Source organism: Oncorhynchus gorbuscha, linkage group LG08 (assembly GCF_021184085.1).
Source record: "Oncorhynchus gorbuscha isolate QuinsamMale2020 ecotype Even-year linkage group LG08, OgorEven_v1.0, whole genome shotgun sequence".
Lineage (NCBI taxonomy): Eukaryota > Metazoa > Chordata > Actinopteri > Salmoniformes > Salmonidae > Oncorhynchus > Oncorhynchus gorbuscha.
Window position 1 is genome coordinate 57,406,730 of NC_060180.1, and position 22,279 is coordinate 57,429,008.

Here is a 22,279-nt window from a genome sequence, read left to right on the forward strand (position 1 = left end):
CTAGTGGCTTAGTGGGTAGCTGGTAGGCTACATGCATGGAGTACTGTCAGATTTCCCTGGGATGACATGACATCTGTCACTGTGTGTGGCAGTACGCCCATGTGGGTGACGTCTGTCTGACCTGTGAGCCAGCGGAGTAGTGAAAGTGGACTTTAGAGGCTTTAGAGCCAGCAGGACTGGGGGATAATGGTCGGTGTGAGGATGAGCTGCAGCCTCTTTCTGCCATCGTTAACTAATGTCAGTGACTCCCAGTAAGGACCATACTACAGCATCAGCATGGCCGCCATGGCAACCAGCGCCACCTCGTCACTCCTCAGGAGGGCCAGAAATGCCCACCTGCCAAAGTCACTGCGCTTCAGGTAGGGCAGCATGATGGAAATAGAAATCATTCTAGTTCTGTTGGCAGCATGTCTCCTCCTGGTTAAAGAATGCTGGGCCGAATGACCAGTGCATTGTTTGCTACATTTGTAATGATCTGATTGGTAACAATCCTATCTTTTTGTTTTTATTTGATGTAGATGGGACATGTCTCCTCCGCTGTAAAATGTGATCTGTTATTTCATACAATTCTAGACTGTTTTAGTCCCATTTGAATCGGCTTAATTTTAGAAATGAACTGCAGTTACGGCTTGCAATATCATGCCAGTTGAATTGTATGTGATTCTGCTTGAAAGTACTACGAGTTCAATATCAGATAGCGTTTTGTTAATTCAAGGAGCTGCGGAGTGGTGGTGTGGTCAGAGCTAAGTCCGTTCCTCTCCTTCCTCCCAGCGGACGTATCAGATTTCCATCCTAATGCAGTGGACATAGCGAGGGCTGGCGTTCAGAAAGGCAACCTGATTAGTTTTCAAAAGACTTTGAGGATGACGACAGCAGCTCATTTTAAAAAGATTAGACTCCCTGAGAGAACATGCATTTCTTTATTCTTTCCACCACAAGTGCTCTGTGATGAATTTCAGTATGTAGGCTTTCTACTTCTGTGCTGATAAAACACAGATTGTTCTCAACATAATGCGTCTTTCTCGAAACAGTGTTATGAGACGGCTCAAAGTGTACGCCCACAATGTGTTCACGACTTAATGGAAAACTATGACTCACAGGTACAGATGTAAATAAATACCCAGGTAATGAATCACGTCAGTTTTCATTGTTGCAATACATCTGTGGAATCCTTGCTGGATTGAGAGGGCAGATCTGTTTCCGCCCAAACCCTTAATCTGGGTTTACATAATTCAGTTGGCGAGGCAGAGGCATGTTGCATGTTGAAGGCGGATGCCAAAAGATTACGGGGGCACATATGCACTCTGCAGCAGACTGAAGACACAGGCACGCACAACAGTGAGGCGGCTACAGACTGAAAGAAGAGGACAGAGGAGTCTGCTTGCTCTCTCTTCTGTTGTCACTCGTATTACTTGTTCCAGTGGTAGGCGTCAGAAAATGTTATCCCTTTATATATGGGGATCTAAAGCAATCATGCTTTGGAAAAATACTGATGTTGCACAGCTGAGACGTAGTGTGCCAAATGGGACCCTATTCCCTACATAGTGCACTACTTTTGACCAGAAACCTATGTTAAAGGGAATAATAGGGTGCCATTGGGAATGCAACCATAGTAGGTTTTTGGTCATCTTCATGCAAATACTGTCCTCTAAGGAGATGAGTTGATACATAATGAGGAGTGGTATTGTGATGATGCTTGGCTGGTGAGGTAGGTAGGATGTTGTTTTATAGTTGTATGTAGGCCATGATGCTTTAACCCAGACATGGGCCAGATAATTAATAATGACTCTTTGCGAGGCTATTGTGGCCAATAGCAACATGGTATCAGAATAACAACTTAATTCTCCATATGCCTGAAAATACAAACTTAGAATCATTGCTACCTCATTGTGACAAATGACCATTCTATAGGTATAATAACACACACATCATGTTTAAAGGGCCTCTCAGAAGGACTTTGAATGTCTCTTCTTTTAACTGTTAGATTTGTCTCCCTAAGTGGCCCTAAAAGAATGAGTAAGATTGGCCACTCTTCTCGGAAAGTTTACCAGACAAAATCTTTTATTTTTTTTATTACAATAATGCCTCCAGACTACTTCCTCCTTAAATGTCTCTCTGTCTTCGATAGCTCGTAAACACAATATTGATTGTCTGGAATCTCTCACTCACACTCAAGGGTGCCCTGTAATTCAGAATAAATCACATGTACATGTATCCATCCCCTAGGGATGAAAGTGAATAAGATTTCTTGATCCCTGATTCTTAGAAGTCATCTGACATGTCAATTATGTAAGCCTACTGTTATTATATTGCTATGTGGCTGTTATATAGTATACATTTTGTGTTGTGCATTTTCAATAAGCATGCATTACTTTGCTAGACATTCAGTCAGTGGTTATCCTTTGACGAACATTTCCCTTTCCTACCATTTGGCTGTTATGTAAGGGTCTATTTTTGTGTTGGAATTAGGGCTGTGATGATACCAGTGTCGCTCTATTTTTTTACATTGCAAAAATGAAAACACGAAGCAGACAAGTCTTTGATCCTTTAAAAACCTGCTGTATGTAAAATATTGTTTGCTATAGCTTGGGAACTAAATAAATGTGACAACATAATGACGTTTGTTTCCAACATTATGGCTGTTTTCCTAAAGAGGTGAAGTCTGTTTTTGTTTCCTTGCCACGACACTAATGAGTATTGTGATACTGGTATCTTCCCCGCCCTAGTTATTATGTATTTTTCAGTTATCATGAGGTGTTGCATTTAGTCGTTGTTGCACTTTGAAGATGAATGATTTTCCAGTTGGAAAGCTAAACGGCACCACTTCCATTCTCCTCCCTACCTGTAGAATTGTGCTCTGATGGAAAGCCCAGGTACCCAATGTGTTTGTGAGCACATCAGCACCTCCCTCCGTCATCCCATGCTGCTGCACTTGAGAGTCAAGTCTCCTTGTAGGGGCTTTCCTATGGAAACAGGCTCAAGGGGCCGACAGATGGGCCAGCCCAGGTCCTCGTTTACCACCTGTGAATCAAAGGAAAGGTAGTTGCAAAGGGAAGAGGGAAAGGCATTGTATCTGCTGGTCCTCTTTCACTTTTTACAGTTTCATGGAATTAGTCTCAACTCCTCATCATTCTATGGTAAAGACAGTAGAACCAAGGATGGTGGGCTTCAACTGAAAAGAGAAGAGAACTGTCCTGAATGGAAAGGAGTGGAATGAGATCCCGATAGAAAGATGCTCTGGGGATATTCCTTCAACTGGCTGTTCAATAGTTTTTCGTAGGTATTACTGCTTCCTGGAATGTTCTAGTGAGCTATTGCTGGAATAGTGTGGATAAAGCTTGAATTACAGTCTTACAGAAAGACAACAGCTGGTTGTGTTTTGGGATCACATGCGGTATACATTTTCTTAGGGTCCTCCAACCTACAGCGTGTTGGTTTAAGAGCTTCCGAGTAGCCATTTCTTATCTGTGCCGTGGCAAGTACAACTTGTCAACGGAGGAGTCCAACGTCTTTTGACACATTTAGGGATTTAGCGCCTCAGAGCAGGATTGTCTGCCATGCTGTGAATGCTCTGAATGAAGAAGTCATCTTGTAAACTGTAAACAAATGCCATGTTTTTGTCTTCCAGATCTCGAGGGCTGCCTAAGTTAAAGGAGTCGTGTTCTGACGAGTCCCTGCTAAGTCCGGGAAGTGCAGTAGAAGCCCTGGACCTGGGAATGGAGGAAGATGTTTACGTCAAGCCTCTCCACAGTAGCATACTGGGACAGGAGTTCTGCTTCGAGGTAACATCTTGTTTATCTACTTGGATAAAACGATTGTAAATATAATATTACTTGTTAATGACTGCTCACTGCGCTTCAATACAAAGAAGCTTCCTGTTGCCAACCTGCCTCAAAGGGCAGCATCCATGTGGATTGGGACAGAGACATAGACTCCTAGGTGATGTAATGCATTAAAAAGCCTTTAGTTATGCTCATCATGCTTATGTCTCTGTCCTCTTCAGGTGACCTACTCAGGGGGCAGTAAGTGTTTCAGCTGCTCCTCGGCCTCAGAGAGAGACAAATGGATGGAGAACCTGAGGAGGACGGTCCAGCCAAACAAGGTGAGACCACAGACTGTGTCCCAAATGACACCCTTTTCCCTATATAGTACACTACTTTTGACCAGGGTCCATCTGGTCAAAAGTAGTGCACTGTATAGGGTATACATTTTCTTAATGCTAGAGTGACCTCCTCTTTTTCACTTTGTTTTTTAGTTTCATTTTCTTACCAATGTCAGTTTAGTTGTACTGTGTTATTAAGGATCGATGTTCCCACTTCCTCATTGGGATTCAATACTCATTCGATGTCTTCCCAGGACAACTGCCGACGAACAGAGAACGTCCTCCGGCTATGGATCATCGAGGCCAAGGACCTGCCTCCAAAGAAGAAGTATTTCTGTGAACTGTGCCTAGATGACATTCTATATGCCCGCACCACCAGCAAGAACCGGTCTGACTGCCTGTTCTGGGGGGAACACTTTGAGTTCTACAGCCTGCCGTCTGTCCGTAGCATCACAGTGCACATCTACAAGGACGTGGACAAGAAGAAGAAGAAAGACAAGAACAACTATGTGGGGCTGGTCAACATCCCCATCGGGGGGGTGACGGGGAGGCAGTTTGTGGAGAAGTGGTACCCTGTCAGCACCCCCACCACCAGCAAGGGCAAAGGAGGAGGGCCGTCAATCAGGATCAAGTCCCGCTTCCAGACCATCTCTATCCTGCCAATGGAGCAGTATAAGGAGTTTGCAGAGTTCATCACTAACAACTACACCATGCTGTGTTCTGTTCTGGAGCCGGTGATCAGTGTGAAGAACAAGGAGGAGATGGCCTGTACCCTTGTTCATATCTTACAGAGCACCGGACGGGCCAAGGTAATCCCTATACTTTGGAAACTTCATCTCTGCTCTGAACAGACTACTTCTCCATCGTCTCCCACTGTGCCTCCCTCCCTATACTGGCTATAACTTCATCAGGGTATCCCATTCAGTTGGATCCATCTATTTGCCTACATTAATATTAGCACCTCTAGGACATTAAGTACCGTACTGCAGTTTTTCCTTCTCTGCAGACATTGCAATCTCAGTCAAAGTTTGCTCTCCTCCTCATCATCCTCCTCCTCCCCAGGACTTCCTGACAGACCTGGTGATGTCAGAGGTGGACCGGTGTGCAGACCACGATGTCCTGATATTCAGAGAGAACACGCTGGCCACCAAGGCCATAGAGGAGTTCCTCAAACTGGTGGGACAGAAGTACCTGCATGACGCACTAGGTGAGAGAGGAGGGTTAATTATAGAAGAGACCATAGAAAGTGGGGACCTCCCAAATGTAAACATTACAGCTTGCAGTTCTGAAGACAGCGTCACATTTGGTAGCAAAGAGTGCTACAACTGCGGTAGACCCGGTTTTCTAACTGTTCCATGTTCTTTGTCCATGGCGTATTACTGTTCTTCAACGCAGTCTGTGTTTTCTCCTGGGTACTGTAGGAGAGTTTATCAAAGCACTGTACGAGTCAGATGAGATCTGTGAGGTGGACCCGGGGAAGTGTTCTGCCAGTGAGCTCCCTGAGCACCAGAGCAACCTGAAGATGTGCTGCGAGCTGGCCTTCTGCAAGATCATCAACTCCTACTGGTGAGAACAGCTTCTCAGCAATCTGGCCTTAAAGTCACATATAGCCAAAGGGCCTTGGTTTGCCTCCACTTAGGGAAAGTCTAAAGTTCCAGCTCCTTGTAAATGTGACTAAAGAAGAAAATCTGCGAACATTGATGGCTCCAAATTTAGGGTAATTGCTTAGTCTTGTTGTTCTTAAAGACATTGTCATATAGTTGGGTGGAACATCTGGCTTGGCTTCAATATGGTGAGGATGTACAGTGCATGCTGCCACCTGGTGGTTATTTTTGGTGGGGTATGTGTCTGTTTGTGATGACTGAGGCTGTTTGTGGTCTCAATTCGTCTTATTGGAATTCCTCTCATTCGATCTCCTTGCGTCCTTCTCAACCATATTCGAGGAGAGGGTCCCCTCAGACATTCTTCTCCAATGCGTTTTGACAAGGAGGTGAGGGGAGAGGATGAATTGAGAAGGAACCTGACTGTCTCCTCTGCCTCCCCAGTGTGTTCCCGCGGGAGTTGAAGGAGGTGTTTGCAGCATGGAAGCAGCAGTGTCTGTCCCGAGGGAACCAGGACATCAGCAAGCGCCTCATCAGCGCCTCCTTGTTCCTCCGCTTCCTCTGTCCCGCCATCATGTCACCTTCGCTCTTTAACCTCATGCAGGAGTACCCCGATGACCGCACCTCCCGTACCCTCACCCTCATCGCCAAGGTCATTCAGAACCTGGCTAACTTCGCCAAGTAGGTTTACCTGTTTACTGGTAGCATGGCAGAATACATATCACGGCTGTCTTAAATGACACCCAAATTGTTGGTTGTGTACGCACCCTGGACTAAATTCCTCTGAACTAATTTCATCACTTTTACAAGTTCACAAGATGCCAATCCTAGTTAAGTAGAAAGCACGTTTAACAAATGTTGGTTTTCTGTGTCCCAAGGTTTGGCAACAAAGAGGAGTACATGGCATTTATGAATGACTTCCTGGAGCATGAGTGGGCAGGTATGATGCGTTTCCTCACAGAGATCTCCAACCCAGAGACCATCTCCAACACACCGGGATTTGAAGGTTACATCGACCTTGGACGGGAGCTGTCGGTCCTCCACTCACTTCTGTGGGACGTGGTGTCCCAGTTGGACAAGGTAAGTAAGCCCTTGGAGTGGGCAGCAGTGATACAGTACCAGTCAAAGGTTTGGACACACCTACTCATTCAGGGTTTTTCTTAATTTTTACTATATTCTACATTGTAGAATAGTAGTGAAGACATCAAAACTATGATATAACACATATGGAATCATGTAGTAAACAAAAAAGTGTTAAACAAATCTAAATATATTTGAGATTCTTCAAAGTAACCACCCTTTGCCTTGATGACAGCTTTGCACAGCTTCATGAGGAATGCTTTTCCAACACTCTTGAAGTAGTTCCCACATATGCTGAGCACTTGTTGGCTGCTTTTCCTTCAGTCTGCGGTCCAACTTATCCCAAAACATCTCAATTAGGTTGAGGTCGAGTGATTGTGGAGGCCAGGTCATCTTATGCAGCACTCCATCGCTCTCCTTGTCAGTCAAATAGCCCTTACACAGCCTGGAGGTGTGTTGGGACATTATCCTGTTGAAAAACAAATGATAGTCCCACTAAGCGCAAACCAGATTGGATGGCGTATCGCTGCAGAATGCTGTGGTAGCCATGCTGGTTAAGTGTGCCTTGAATTCTAAATAAATCACAGACGGTGTCACCAGCGAAGCACCATCACACCACCAGCTCCGTGGGAGGAGTTGCAATGTACTGTAGAGAGAGCCTGCAAAGTTGTCATACTTTCCAGGTCTATGCCCAAACAGTTTGAGCTTCTAAATTTAAAAAATGTATCTCTCCAGAAATAAGTCTCTCACTGTTGCCGCATGTTATAGACCCCCCCTCAGCTTCCAGCTGTGCCCTGGACACCATATGTGAATTGATCGCCCCCACCTATCTTCAGAGTTCGTTCTGTTAGGTGACCTAAACTGGGATATGCTTAACACCCCGGCAGTCCTGCAATCGAAGCTAGATGCCCTGAATCACACAAATGATCAAGGAACCCACCAGGTACCACCCTAAATCCTTAAACATGGGCACCCTCATAGATATTATCCTGACCAACTTGCCCTCCAAATACACCTCTTCTGTTTTCAATCAGGATCTCAGCGATCACTGCCTCATTGTCTGCATCCGCTATGGGTCCGCAGTCAAACCACCACCCTTCATCACTGTCAAACGCTCCCTAAAACACTTAAGCGAGTAGGCCTTTCTAATCTAAATGGCCCAGGTATCCTGGAAGGATGCCTGGTCGTTCTTTAAAAGTCATTTCCTCACCATCTTAAATAAGCATGCTCCTTTGTGCAACTTTTCAGAGAAGTTAGGAACCAATACACGCAGTCAGTCAGGAAAGCAAAGGCAAGCTTTTTCAAACAGAAGTTTTCATCCTGTAGCTCTAACTCCAAAAAGTTTTGAGACACTGTAAAGTCCATGGAGAATAAGAGCTCCTCCTCCCAGCTGCCCACTGCACTGAGGCTAGGAAACACTGTCACCACCGATAAATCTGCGATAATTGAGAATTTCAATAAGCACTTCTCTACGGCTGGCCATGCTTTCCTCCTGGCTACCCCAATCCCGGCCAACAGCTCCGCAACCCCACAGCTACTTGCCCAAGCCTCCCAGCTTCTCCTTCACCCAGAACCAGATAGCAGATGTTCTGAGAGAGCTGCAAAACCGGGACCTGTACAAATCAGCTGGGCTAGACAATCTGGACCCTCTCTTTCTAAAATTATCCGCCGCCCTTGTTGCAGCCCCTATTACCAGTCTGTTCAACCTCTCGTATCGTCCGAGATCCCTAAAGATTGGAAAGCTGCCGTAGTCATCCCCCTCTTCAAAGGGGGTGACACTCTAGACACAAACTGTTACAGACCTATATCCATCCTTCCCTGCCTTTTCTAAAGTATTCAAAAGCCAAGTTGATAAACAGATCACTGACCATTTCGAATCCCACCGTACATTCTTCGCTGTGCAATCCGGTTTCTGAGCAGGTCACGGGTGCACCTCAGCCATGCTCAAGGTATTAAATTATATCATAACCACCATCGATAAAAGACAGTACTGTGCAGCCGTCTTCATCGACCAGGCCAAGGCTTTCGACTCTGTTAATCACTGTATTCTTATTGTCAGACCCAACAGCCTTGGTTTCTCAAATGACTGCCTTGCCTGGTTCACCAACTACTTCTCAGATAGAGTTAAGTGTGTCAAATTGGAGGGCCTGTTGTCCGGACCTCTGGCAGTCTCTATAGGGGTGCCACAGGGTTCAATTCACTGGGCCGACTCTTTTCTCTGTATATATCAACGATATCGCTCTTTCTGCGGGTGATTCCCTGATCCACCTCTACGCAGACTACACCATTCTGTATACATCTGGCCCTTCTTTGGACACTGTTAACAAACCTCCAAACAAGCTTCAATGCCATACAACACTCCTTCTGTGGCCTCCAACTGCTCTTAAATGCTAGTAAAACTAAATGCATGCTTTTCAAACGATCGTTGCCTGCACCCGCCCGCCCGAAAAGCATCACTATTCTGGACGGTTCTGACTTATAATATATGGACAACTACAAATACCTAGGTGTCTGGCTAGACTGTAAACTCTCCTTCCAGACTCATATTAAACATCTCCAATCCAAAATTAAATCTAGAATCGGCTTCCTATTTCGCAACAAAGCCTCCTTCACTCACGCCGCCAAACATACCCTCCTAAAACTGACTAGCCTACTGATCCTTGACTTTCTGATTGACTTTGCGATGTGATTTACAAAATTGCCTCAACAGTCTACTCAGCAAACTGGAGGCAGTCTATCACAGTGCCATCGATTTTGTCACCAAATCCACATATACCACCCACCACTGCCACCTGTATTCTCTCGTCGGCTGGCCCTCGCTACATATTAGTCGCCAGACCCACTGGCTCCAGGTCATCTATAAGTCTTTGCTAGGTAACGTTCCGTCTTATCTCAGCTCACTGGTCACGATAACAACACCCACCCATAGCACGCGCTCCGGCAGGTATATCTCACTGGTCATCATTACAGCCAACACTCCCTTTCCTTCCAGTGATTTGCTGCCAATGACTGGAACAAATTGCAAAAATCGCTGAAGTTGAAGACCTATATCTCCCTCACTAAATTTAAACATCAGCTAACCGATCGCTGCAGCTGTACACAGCCCATCTGTAAATAGTCCATCCAATCTACTGACCTCATCCCCAAATTTTTATTTACATTTTTGCTCTTTTGCACACCAAGTATTTCTACTTGCACATCATCTGCACATCTATCACTCCAGTGTTAATTTGCTAAAAGGTCATTACTTCGCCACTATGGCCTATTTATTGCCTTACATCCTCATGCCATTTGCACACACTGTGTGTATACAGTGGGGCAAAAAGTATTTAGTCAGCCATCAATTGTGCAAGTTCTCCCACTTAAAAAGATGAGAGGCCTGTAATTTTCATCATAGGTACACTTCAACTATGACAGACAATGAGGGGAAAAAAAATACAGAAAATAACATTGTAGGATTTTAAATGTATTTATTTGCAAATTATGGTGGAAAATAAGTATTGATTGATCGGGCGATTTCTGTATATGTATATTTGTAATAATGACATTTACAACAATACTGAATGAACACTTTTATTTTAACTTAATATATTACACAAATAAAAACACTTTAGTCTCAAATAAATAATGCAAAAACAAAGTGTTGGAGAAGAAAGTAAAAGTCCAATATGTGCCATGTAAAAAAGCTAACGTTTAAGTTCCTTGCTCAGAACATTTTTATTTTTATTTTTACCTTTATTTAACTAGGCAAGTCCGTTAAGAACAAGTTCTTATTTTCAATGACGGCCTAGGAACAGTGGGTTAACTGCCTGTTCAGGTGCAGAACGACAGATTTGTACCATGTCAGCTCGGGTGTTTGAACTTGCAACCTTCAGGTTACTAGTCCAACGCTCTAACCACTAGGCAACCCTGCTGCCCCAATGAGAACATATGAAAGCTGTTGGTTCCTTTTAACATGAGTTTTAGATTGTAGTTGCTATAGGATTATTTTTCTCTATACATTTGTATTTCATATACCTTTGACTATTGGATGTTCTTATTGGCACTATAGCGTAATCTCGGAAGTTGATAGGCTTGAAGTCATAAACGGCTCTGTGCTTCAAGCATTGCGAAGAGCTGCTGGCAAGTCTTTGTTAGGAAGAAATCGTCTTCACACAGTTCGCAACGAGCCAGGCGGCCCAAACTACTTCATATACCCTGACTCTGCTTGCACAGAACGCAAGAGAAGTGACACAATTTCCATAGTTAATTTTACCTGCTAACATGTATTTCTTTTAACTAAATATGCAGGTTTTAAAAAATGTACTTGTGTATTGATTTTTTAAGAAGGATATTGATGTTTATGGTTTGGTAAATTGGTGCAATGACAGTGCTTTTTTGCGAATGCACTTGTTAAATCACCGCCAAGGCTGTGATTCGATGATAAATAAACAGGCACCGCAATGATTATTTGCAACGCAGGACAAGCTAGTTAAACTAGTAATATCATCAAACATGTGTAGTTAACCTGTAACGACGAGCCATCCCGGATCCGGGATCGTGAATACAGCCTCAAGCTCATTACCATAACGCAACGTTAACTATTCATGAAAATCGCAAATTAAATTAAATCAATATGCTAGCTCTCAAGCTTAGATTTTTGTTAACAACACTGTCATCTCAGATTTTCAAAATATACTTCTCAACCATAGCAAAACAAGCATTTGTGTAACAGTATTGATAGCTAGTGTAGCATTTAGCGTTAGCATTCAGCAGGCAACATTTTCACAAAAAACAGAAAAGCATTCAAATAAAATAATTTACCTTTGAAGAACTTCAGAAGTTTTCAATGAGGAGACTCTCAGTTAGATAGCAAATGTTCAGTTTTTACAAAAATATTATTTGTTTAGGACAAATCGCTCCGTTTTCTGCGTCACGTTTAGCTACGAAAAAAATCTGTATCCAGGATTGTGTAAATCTATCCGCAAGCTCATTAGCGTAATGCAACGTTAACTATTCATAAAAATCGCAAATGAAATGAAATAAATCTATTTGCTCTCAAGCTTAGCCTTTTGTTAACAACACTGTCATCTCAGATTTTCAAAAATATGCTTCTCAACCATAGCAAAACAAGAATTTGTGTAACAGTATTGATAGCCTAGCATAGGATTATGCCTGACATTCAGCAAGCAACATTTTCACAAAAACCAGAAAAACATTCAAATAAAATAATTTACCTTTGAAGAACTTCAGATTTTTTCAATGAGGAGACTCAGTTAGATAGCAAATGTTAAGTTTTTCCAAATTAACTCCATAATATCGACAGAAACATGGCAAACCGATGTTTTGAATCAATCCTCAAGGTGTTTTTCACATATCTATCGACGATAAATCCATCGTGGCAGTTGACTTTCACTTATGAAGAAATGGAACGGCGCATGGACCTAAAGATTACGCAATAATTTCAACACAGGACACCGGGCGGACACCTGGTAAATGTAGTCTCTTATGGTCAATCTTCTAATGATATGCCTACAAATACGTCACAATGCTGCAGACACCTTGGAGAAACGACACAAAAGGCAGGCTCATTCCTGGGGCAATCCCAACCATATAAGGAGACATTGGAACACAGCGCCTTCAGAATCTGGGGCATTTCCTGTATGAAACTTCATCTTGGTTTCGCCTGTAGCATTAGTTCTGGGGCACTCACAGACAATATCTTTGCAGTTTTGTTTCCAAAGCTGTCAATTACATGCATAGTCAAGCATCTTTTCGTGACAAAATATCTTGTTTAAAACAGGAACGTTTTTTATCCAAAGATTAAAAGAGCGCCCCCTATCTCGAAGAAGTTAACTAGTGATTATGTTAAGATTGATTGTTTTTTATAAGATACGTTTAATGCTAGCTAGCAACTTACCTTGGCTCATTGCTGCACTCGCGTAACAGCTGGTCAGTCTGCCACGCAGGCTCCTCGTGGAGTGCAATGTAATCGGCCATAATCGGCGTCCAAAAATGCCTTGCCGATTAATCAGTCGACCTCTGCTTCACGGTGTGAATCACACATGCGGAGATCATCCGTTCACCTACTCTGCGTCTCACAAAGACAGGGCGGTTGGAACTAAAAATCTAAAATTCGGACTCATCAGACCAAAGGACAGACTTTCACCGGTCTAATGTCCATTGCTTGTGTTTCTTGGCCCAAGTAAGTCTCTTCTTCTTATTGGTGTCCTTTAGTAGTGATTTCTTTGCAGCAATTTGGCGATGAAGGCCTGATTCACGCAGTCGTCTCTGAACAGTTCATGTTGAGGTGTGTCTGTTACTTGAACTCTGTGAAGCATTTATTTGGGCTGCAATCTGATGTCCCGTTAACTTTGCTGCTGAGGATACGTTCATTAGAGTTATCTCGGTCTTCCTTTCCTGTGGCCGTCCTCACGAGAGCCAGTTTCATCATAGCGCTCGATGGTTTTTGCTGACTGCACTGTAAGAAACTTTCAAAGTTCTTGAAATGTTCTGATTTTACTGACCATGTCAAAGTAATGATGGACTGTCGTTTCTCTTTTTTTTATATGAGCCGTTCTTGCCATAATATGGACTTGTTTTTTTACCAATTAGGGCTATCTTCTGTATACCACCCTTTCCATGTCACAACACAACTGATTGGCTCAAATGCATTAAGAAGGAAAGAAATGCCCCAAAATGGACTTAACAAGGCACACCTGTTAATTGAAATGCATTCCAGGCGACGACCTCATGAAACTGGTTGAAAGAATGCCAAGAGTGTGCAACGCTGTCATCAAGGCAAAGGGTGGCTACTTTGAAGAATCTCATATATAAAATTTTGACTGGTGCTGTACATCTGTTAACAGATGGATCTCAAATGGCTTCCTATTCCCTTTATAGTGCACTACTTTTGACCAGAGTCCATGGGTTGTCAGGTCAAAAGTTGTGCACTATTTTGTGAATAGGGTGCCATTTGGGACAGAGCCATATCGTTAGTAAGCCTGAACCAGAATGCTTGCTGTACTTTAATTACATGTTCAGGCTCCTAATTGTGCACCTTACTAGGTATATATGCAAGGCAAATGATGCAGTGGTGCTACCATTACGACAATTATCGTAATTTTCCTTCTCTGTTCCACTACAGATTTGCAGGCTTGTAGGGTAGTTTTATAGTGCCTATTAATCTAAAATAACACATTTATGATTCTGAAAAGTGCTGAATGTAATGGTTTTGTGGGTAAATGGGTCTTAATCATATGACTTAGCTATAATCTAATGATATCAAGTGGTGTTTGGACAAAATTCTGCCTAATCAGCTTACACCACATTGATTTGACTTGCGTATTAAGCCTCTCATGGCTAAAGGGTTAGTGACTTTATGAGAAGAGGAAAATGAATTATACAGTCCAGGATGGTTTTACCCCTAACGCTTTTCACTATGACATTCCCTAAAAATGTAAATGTTGATTCTAGAAGATTTAAAGCAGGGTAACGTCACCCACTCATTCTCTGCACGTGGCAACCACTCACCCTAACCCTAATCCTGCAAGGCTCCTACACTGTACCCTGAGTTTGTTCATTTATAAATGCATGTTTGATTATCTTACATGTTTACAGTGGCTTCAGAAAGTATTCACACCCCTTGACTTTTTCCACATTTTGTTGTGTTACAGCCTGAATTTAAAATGGATTAAGTTGAGATTTTGTGTCACTGATCTACACACAATACCCCATAATGTCAAAGTGAAATTGTGTTTTTAGAAAAGTTTAAATGTCTTGAGTCAATAAGTATTCAACCACTTTGTTATGGCAAGCCTAACGAAGTTCAGGATAATCATTTAAAAAAATGCTTCACAAGTTGCATGGACTCACTCTGTGTGCAATAATAGTGTTTAACCTGATTTTTAAATGACTCCCATTTCGGCACCCCACACATACAAATGATCTGTAAGGTCCCTCAGTCGAGCAGGTAATTTCAAATTCAACCACAAAGACCAGGGAGATTTTCCAGAGGTTCGCAAAGAAGGGAACCTATTGGCAGATGTTTTTTTTTAAAGCAGACATTGAATATTCCTTTGAGCATGGTGAAATTATTAATTACACCTTGGATGGTGTATCAATACACCCAGTCACAAAGAAAAATACTGGCACCCTTCTTATTTGATGGAGAGGAATGAAATAATTCAGGGATTTAAAACAGTTAGCGTTTAATAGCTGTTATATGAGAGAACTAAGGATGGATCAACAACATTGTAGTTACTCCACAATACTAAAAAAATGACCAAAGAAATAAGTTATAAAACATGCATCCTGTTTTGCAATAAGGCACTGAAGTATTACTGCAAAAAATGTGGCAAAGAAATTAACTTAATTTCCCGAATACAAAGTTTTATGTTTGGGGCAAATCCAACACATCACTGAGGACATCTCTTCATATTTTCAAATATGGTGTTGGCTGCATCATGTTATGGGTATTCTTGTCATCGACAAGAACAAGGGGTTTTTTTAAGATAAAAAGAAACAAACTTGGTTCAGTCTGCTTTCCAACAGACATTGGGAGACAAATTCACCTTTCAGCAGGACAATTACCTAAAACACAAGGCCAAATATACAACGTTGAATGTTCCTGAATGGCCTAGTTACAGTTTTGACTTAGAAAAAGTAAAGTGGTGTGAATACTTTCTGAAGGAACTGTATGTTTATTCTTCTGTGAACCCTAGTTTTTTACAGTATTCATTTCAATACTCCCTACATCTTATTCTTACCTCACAACCTTCTGCATTAGTTTGCCCTTGATGCATGTTTTTGTGTTTGGAATGGCTGTTTTAGTGGCATGTGTTGTTTTATTTTTTTACCCCAAATTTATTCATTTCCTTATGTTTTCTCCTCAATTTTTTTTCTACCTCTACTGTCCCCACCCCTCCCTCCTTTTCCACTCCACCCTTCTACTCTGCCTGACACACACTGTGTCTCCATGGTTACACTGTCCCAACAACACCAATGCATTATGGTGCTTCTCATTGCCAACCAACCAACAAACCAACCTGCCAATCCTCTGTCCTCCAAACCTTCTGCCATCCTCATTCCACAATACTGGGTGACGTGGCCTGGTGCTGCTGCCTTCGTCATGGTAACGTGCAACCCAGGGTGAAAATTCCTTCCTGCAGGCGACCGTAGCCAAACTGGGCCCCCTGCCTCGCATCCTGGGGGACATAGCCCGCTCTCTGTCCAGCCCCACACCCATCCAGCAACAGCTCCGACGCTTCCAGGACAACAGCTCCTCACACAATATCAGCGGCAGCGTCTCTTCAGGCCTGCAGAGGATATTCGAAGATCCGGCCGACAGGTAGGACTCCAATATGGTCACAACCGCTGCAACGATATTGCCAATCACCACGCAGCCATGCATGGTCTAATTCTGTGGTGTAGTTCTGGCTGTAGTTCTTTTCAAAGGCTGTTTCATCTGGTGATTTTGTGCCAGTTAATCTGGAGATTCAGCTTTCATACAAAAGGTTGAGAGATGTTGGTATATGCTCATGCAGTTTATAGGGATAGGTTGTTTTATGGTGCATTGATTTGGGAGATGACTCACTGTTAGGATCTTTCTAAATAAAGCTGCAGCTAGAGACTTTCCATTTTTAGCAGCTGAAGAGGTAATGAGGGAATCTGAGATGGACGTTTTTCAAGCTTTAAAGTGGATCAGAGTAAATATTGGTGCTAAAGGAACATTGAGATAAACTTGAAAGGAAAAGACGGTTAGCTGCATTTCACCTGTGTCCCTAATGGCACTCTAGCCCTGGCATAGGGAATAGACAACCCTGTTCCTGGAGAACCAGAAGTAGTGCAGGGTTTTGTCCCAACTAGGCACCAAACTGGGCTACTTAGTTTATTGATCAGTTCATTGATTGCCTAAATTCAACACACCTAGTCTTTCAGGTAGGTTAAATCAAAAACATGAAGTGCCTACGGCACTCCAAAACCAAGGTTGCCTACCCCTGCCCTAGGCATATATAGTGCACTAATTTTGACCAGACCCCTATGGCCCTGTTCAATGTAGTTAACGACATAGGGAATAGGATGCCATTTTGGACTGGTACTAGTTTTGGTTTCAGAACTCTCTGTTAATGTGTTGTGTGTTTTGCAGTGAGGTTCGCAGCATCAAGTCCCCAGTCCAGGAGCATGTTATGGACGGCCTTCACCGGGGGAAGAACCCTCTCCTGGGCCAGCAGTCGTCCGCCCACAGCATGAGCTTCTCGGACAAGGAGGATAGAGAGAACCTTCTGCCCAATGGACGCAGCATCTCCCTGGTGGACCTCCAGGACTCTCACATGGTCCAGAGTGGCCAGGGACCTCTCCCTCTCCACGAAGCTCCACCCAGGCTGAGCAGGGTGGGCTCCCAGGTATCTATCGGGCACCCCCACCAGGCTACCACCCCACAGTCACACCAAGCCCTACACCAGAAGCCCTCGTTACGGGACAACCTCCCACAGAGTGCGCCGCAGGTGCGTCGGCCCCTACACCCATCCCTCAGCCAGCAGAAGAGCCTCCAGCCCCTCTCTTTCCAGAACCCTGTCTATCACCTTAGCAACCTGACACAACAACAACAACAACACACAGCAGTACACTCCACAACACACTCGGGCCACTCCCACTCAGTGCACTCCCTTCAGCCGGGCTCCAGCTCAGAGAACCTGAGCACCGATAGCTCCCGCAGCCACAGCAACTCAGAGGTTGAGTTTGGAGGCAAGGGGGGCAGGGTCCCGTCCAATAGCAGCCTTGAGGAGTTCAGCCAGAGGAGCACGCAGAGCGAGGACTGCTCCACGCCGCGCCGCCACACCCTGCCGGACCACCAGGGAGGGGCCCACGCAGTGGCAGTGCCCAGGCAGAACAGCACGGGCACAGCCCACATCGTGAGGGTGGAGCAGCAGAGCCGCAACGGGGGGAGTGGTGGGGCCCGGACGCCCCACTCCCTGCCCCACAGCGCATCTCTGCGCAGCAGCAGCTCCATCAACACGGAGTCCATGCCAATCCCCATCCAGGCCCAGCCAGGTGCAGGCACTGGAGGCCACTCACACCAGCAGTCCACCTGCTCCACGGAGAGCCCTGTGCCCCCCGTCAGGAGCGTGGCCAAGCAGCAGACACCACACCAGGTACTCGTCTGGCATACAGAACTACACTTAGATACACAAGCTCAGCGCCGACACCCCTATATATTATGTTGTTATTATCAATGATAAATGCCCCCGAAATAAGGTGTGGCCAGTCGTGTTGGCCACTCAGCGTAGATTTGATTGACATCTCGGTATCTGTGGTGATGGTGGTGGTGCAGGTGGCGTCGCCAGTAGAGCCAGTCACCATGTCACCTGTAGAGAGGACAGCAGCGTGGGTGCTGAATAACGGCCAGTACGAGGACGAGAAGGAGCAGGCGGCCCCAGCAGATCAGAGCAGCCAGGACAGCAGGAACGCAGAGAAGGTAAAGAGTCAGCCAGAGTCACAGCCAATAAAGGTTTGATGGCCAAAACATGTCCACGTTTTGAAGTTATATTTGCTAGTGCTGGCTGTCTTCTTGGGGACCTTCAATGCTGCAGAAATGTTATGGTACCCTTCCCAAGATTTGTGCCTCGACACAATCCTGTCTCAGAGCTCTACGGACAATTCCTTCGACCTCATGGCTTAGTTTCACGTTTTGAAGTTATATTTGCTGGTGCTGGCTGTCTTCTTCATTACCAAGTCCAACACATGAGCCTGCTAATTAAATCAAATCCGAATACAACAAGTGTAGACTTTACCGTGAAATGCTTACTTACAAGCCCTTAACCAACAGTGAAGTTCAAGAAGAAGAAAATATTTACTTCGTAGACAAAAATAAAAAGTAATAATAAAAAGTAACACAATAAAAATAACAATAATGAGGCGATGTACAGGGGGCACCGGTACCGAGTCAGTGTGCAGGGGTACAGGTTAGTTGATGTAATCTGTACATGTTGGTGGGGGCGAAGTGACTATGCATAGATAACAAACAAACAGCGAGTAGCAGCAGTGTACAAAAAGGAGGGGTGTCAATGTAAATTGTCCGGTGGCGATTTTATCAAATTGTTCAGCAGTTTTATGGCTTTGGGGTAGAGTGTAGGCAGACAGAGGTTGGCTTTGTCTTAGGCATGACTAACATGATCATCCCATCCCACTCTCTCTTTCTATCTTCCCATCTATCTCTCTTTCTCTGTCTCTCGCCTCTCTCCCTCCAGTATGAACAGGAGATCTCCAAGCTGAAGGAGCGCCTGCGGGTGTCTAGTCTGTGTCTGGAGGAGTACGAGAGACGTCTGCTGGCCCAGGAGCAGCAGATGCAGAAACTGCTGATGGAGTACAAGGCCCGCCTGGAGGACAGCGAAGAGAGGCTGCGGCGGCAGCAGGAGGAGAAGGACAATCAGATGAAGAGCATCATCTGCAGGTCGGCATTACTCTGGAGGATTTTGCTGATAAGAAGGAGCATGTGCTTCAGTCGTAATTCCTGTGAATGAATGATTGAACTAACTAATGAATGAAAGATTGACTGCTTAATGGCATGCTTATAGTTACTTGTATATCTGTATCCCAAAAGGCACCCTATTCCCTATATAGTGCAGTAATTTTTGACCAGGGTCCACAGGGCTCTTTTGATGTATATTTGTCTGAGGTGGCTATGCTCTGTCACTCACAGGTTAATGGCTGTAGAGGAGGAGCTGAAGAGAGACCATACAGAGATGCAGGTTGTCATAGACGCCAAGCAGAAGATCATTGATGCACAGGTATCGTAATAGAACACACTGCGCACATTTTGTCTGTACTCTACCTGGGCTGGGCGTTTGAATAATACAAATACCTAAAACCGTTCAGATCCATTCAGTTCAATCCCTTTACGAATAATATTCTACTCTTCATGGAAACAGATTAATTCAGTCTTATGGGTTGTCTACACCAAGAATGCCAACTATATTGATAAAAAAATTGAAATCGCTCTAATTCAAATAGACAGGAGTGTTCACACTACAACGATAACTACAAAAGAGCCATCGTTTGGATCAGTTTCTGAGTGATTCCCCCCCCCCTCTGACAATAAAACATTGACAACCAATCCAAAACGTGTTCTGTTGACGCGTTCTTGATTCTAAGGGGGTGAAGTTGCTTGGACAGAAGAGAAGGCAGAGGGAGAATGATGGTGATCCACGTCTGACGGCGCATATTAGTATGAGAAGGCCATATTTCCCGACGGTATCTGTTATCACTGATACATCCTGACAAAATACTCGCTATAACAGGCCTGCTAATGTGCCTTTCTGGACCAGGTGAACTGTAGAGAAAATACCTATTACTGATCCAAATGGTTGCCTAATCAAGCCTAGTCTAGATGATTATTATTCCGGAATGAAACGTGCATTCAAAACGCAGGGATTTTCATCTGCTAGCAGTTGAAATATTGTATTGCAAGCTGGCAAGTAAGTATTTTGTGCAAATGTGGGATATGATGAAAAGCGTATTCATAAAAAAACAGATATTAACAAGAATGCAATCATTTGCCATTAGTGAGAATAGCGAAAGTCAAGTTGGCTGGATGTCTTTTGGTTGGAGGACCATTCTTGACGCACACAGAAACTGTTGAGCATGAAAAACCCAGCAGTGTTGCAGTTCTTTACACAAACAGGTTCGCCTGGCACCTACTATGCCCATTCACCCTCTGAATGGCACACATACACAATCCATGTCTCATTTGTCTCAAGGGTTAAAAATCATTTAACCTGTCTCCTCCCCTTCATCTACACTGATTTGAAGTGGATTTAACAAGTGACATCAATAAAGGATCATAGCTTTCCCCTGGATTCACCTGGTCAGTCTATCATGGAAGGATGTTTTGTACACTGTTTACAGTATATACAATGGCAGGACATAGAAACCCAATAATCTATCGATAAAATAAATATAGCCTAGCCCATAGCCCTATATGTTTTGATCATTTAAAGTGGCCAAATAATGTTTCTGAATTTTAGCACATTTAATCCGCTTTACAACAGGTGTAGAGCCTAACTGGCATTCATAGGCTGCGTGTCAGTTTCAAGTTTGGGGAAGATCATTTTCCCTATTTAAAAATGCACCTTTATTTAAAAAAAGCATTACATGCATAATCACATTTGTGGTCACTTTTGAGAATGTTCCATTAGCAGGAAAACACCATTCACGCTGATAGCCTACAGCAGTGTGCGCATTGCTGTGCTTATCATGTGAAGAAACATCCTAATAGTTTATTAACATTTTAAGCTAAACATTCTCATATTTTGCATTAGATGCATTGCTTGAAACAAGTTTTTTTGATGCTAGTGGTTGTATTCATTTGGGATATTTCGCATCCCACAACTGTCCCAGACTATGTTTGGAATATTTATTTCTCGCACAGAATAAAATAGGTCAACTTTTGTACTATGGGGTATAGTAGATTGACATAGGCTAGTGCTTTGTTTGTTGCTAGTTGTTTGGTAGGCCTACTCATCTTGTTGGCTGACAAAAAATACATGTGGACAGTTCTTCCAACATCTTCAATATGTGCCTCGGAATTGGATAAGGGCCTGATTGGTGGAGTGCTGCAGAGATGGCTGTCCTTCTGGAAGGTTCTCCCATCTTCACAGGGGAACTCTGGAGCTCTGTGAAAGTGACCCCCGGGTTCTTGGTCTCCTCCCTGACCAAGGCCTTTCTCTCCCGATTGCTCAGTTTGGCCGGGCGGCCATCTCTAGGAAGAGTCTTTGTGGTTCCAAACTTCTTCCATTTAAGAATGACAGAGGCCACTGTGTTTCTGGGGAAACCAGGCACCGCTCAATGCTGCAGACATTTTTTTGGTACCCTTCCCCAGATCTGTGCCTCGACACTATCCTGTCTCGGAGCTCTACGGACAATTCCTTCGACCTCATGGCTTGGTTTTTGCTCTGACGTGCACTGTCAACTGTGGGACCTTATATAGGTGTGTGCCTTTCCAAATCATGTCCAATCAATTGAATTTACCACAGGTGACACCAATCAAGTTGTAGAAACATCTCAAGGATGGTCAATGGAAACATGATGCGCCTGAGCTCAATTTCGAGTCTCATAGCGAAGGGTCTGAATACTTATGTAAATAATATAAACCTGTTTTTTTCTTTTTACTGTCTTTGTTAAATGTCTGCTCAGTCCACATGCCCACACACTCTACACACAATGTATACAATAACTATTTATTTATACTATGATCCTCCCTTTATATGGAATGCCCACCGCCCTCATGTCATTTCTGTTTAAATGTTTTACTTGGTTCTTCAATGACAGACGGAACAGTTAAGGCTATGTTTTACTGTACAAGTAAAGACCTACAAAATCCAACATATCCCATGGAATGCCTACGGGCTCCCTGATGGGGGAAATAAACATATGGTTCTTGAACACCTAAGAGATTGTCCCTAGATTATTATTTTTTTAACAAGAGTTAAATTAACAAAAAGGAGAAATTGAACATTTT

General features: G+C 43.7%; 1 protein-coding gene across 10 annotated transcripts in view; it reads left to right on the forward strand.

Annotated features, from left to right (window-relative positions):
• LOC124041879 (ras GTPase-activating protein nGAP-like) overlaps window positions 1-22,279 on the forward strand; it is a 94,094-nt gene that overhangs the window by 67,509 nt on the left and 4,306 nt on the right. For 8 of the 10 annotated variants that reach the window (XM_046359982.1, XM_046359983.1, XM_046359985.1 and 5 more), the window contains 12 exons: window positions 3,629-3,782; window positions 4,004-4,102; window positions 4,357-4,911; window positions 5,165-5,309; window positions 5,524-5,668; window positions 6,148-6,384; window positions 6,582-6,783; window positions 15,912-16,111; window positions 16,910-17,915; window positions 18,095-18,238; window positions 19,011-19,213; window positions 19,463-19,550. In XM_046359982.1, coding sequence (XP_046215938.1) covers window positions 3,629-3,782; window positions 4,004-4,102; window positions 4,357-4,911; window positions 5,165-5,309; window positions 5,524-5,668; window positions 6,148-6,384; window positions 6,582-6,783; window positions 15,912-16,111; window positions 16,910-17,915; window positions 18,095-18,238; window positions 19,011-19,213; window positions 19,463-19,550 — 3,178 coding nt within the window. The remainder of the gene's footprint in view (window positions 1-3,628; window positions 3,783-4,003; window positions 4,103-4,356; window positions 4,912-5,164; window positions 5,310-5,523; window positions 5,669-6,147; window positions 6,385-6,581; window positions 6,784-15,911; window positions 16,112-16,909; window positions 17,916-18,094; window positions 18,239-19,010; window positions 19,214-19,462; window positions 19,551-22,279) is intronic. The other 2 variants (XM_046359980.1, XM_046359981.1) reach the window with 2 other exon arrangements.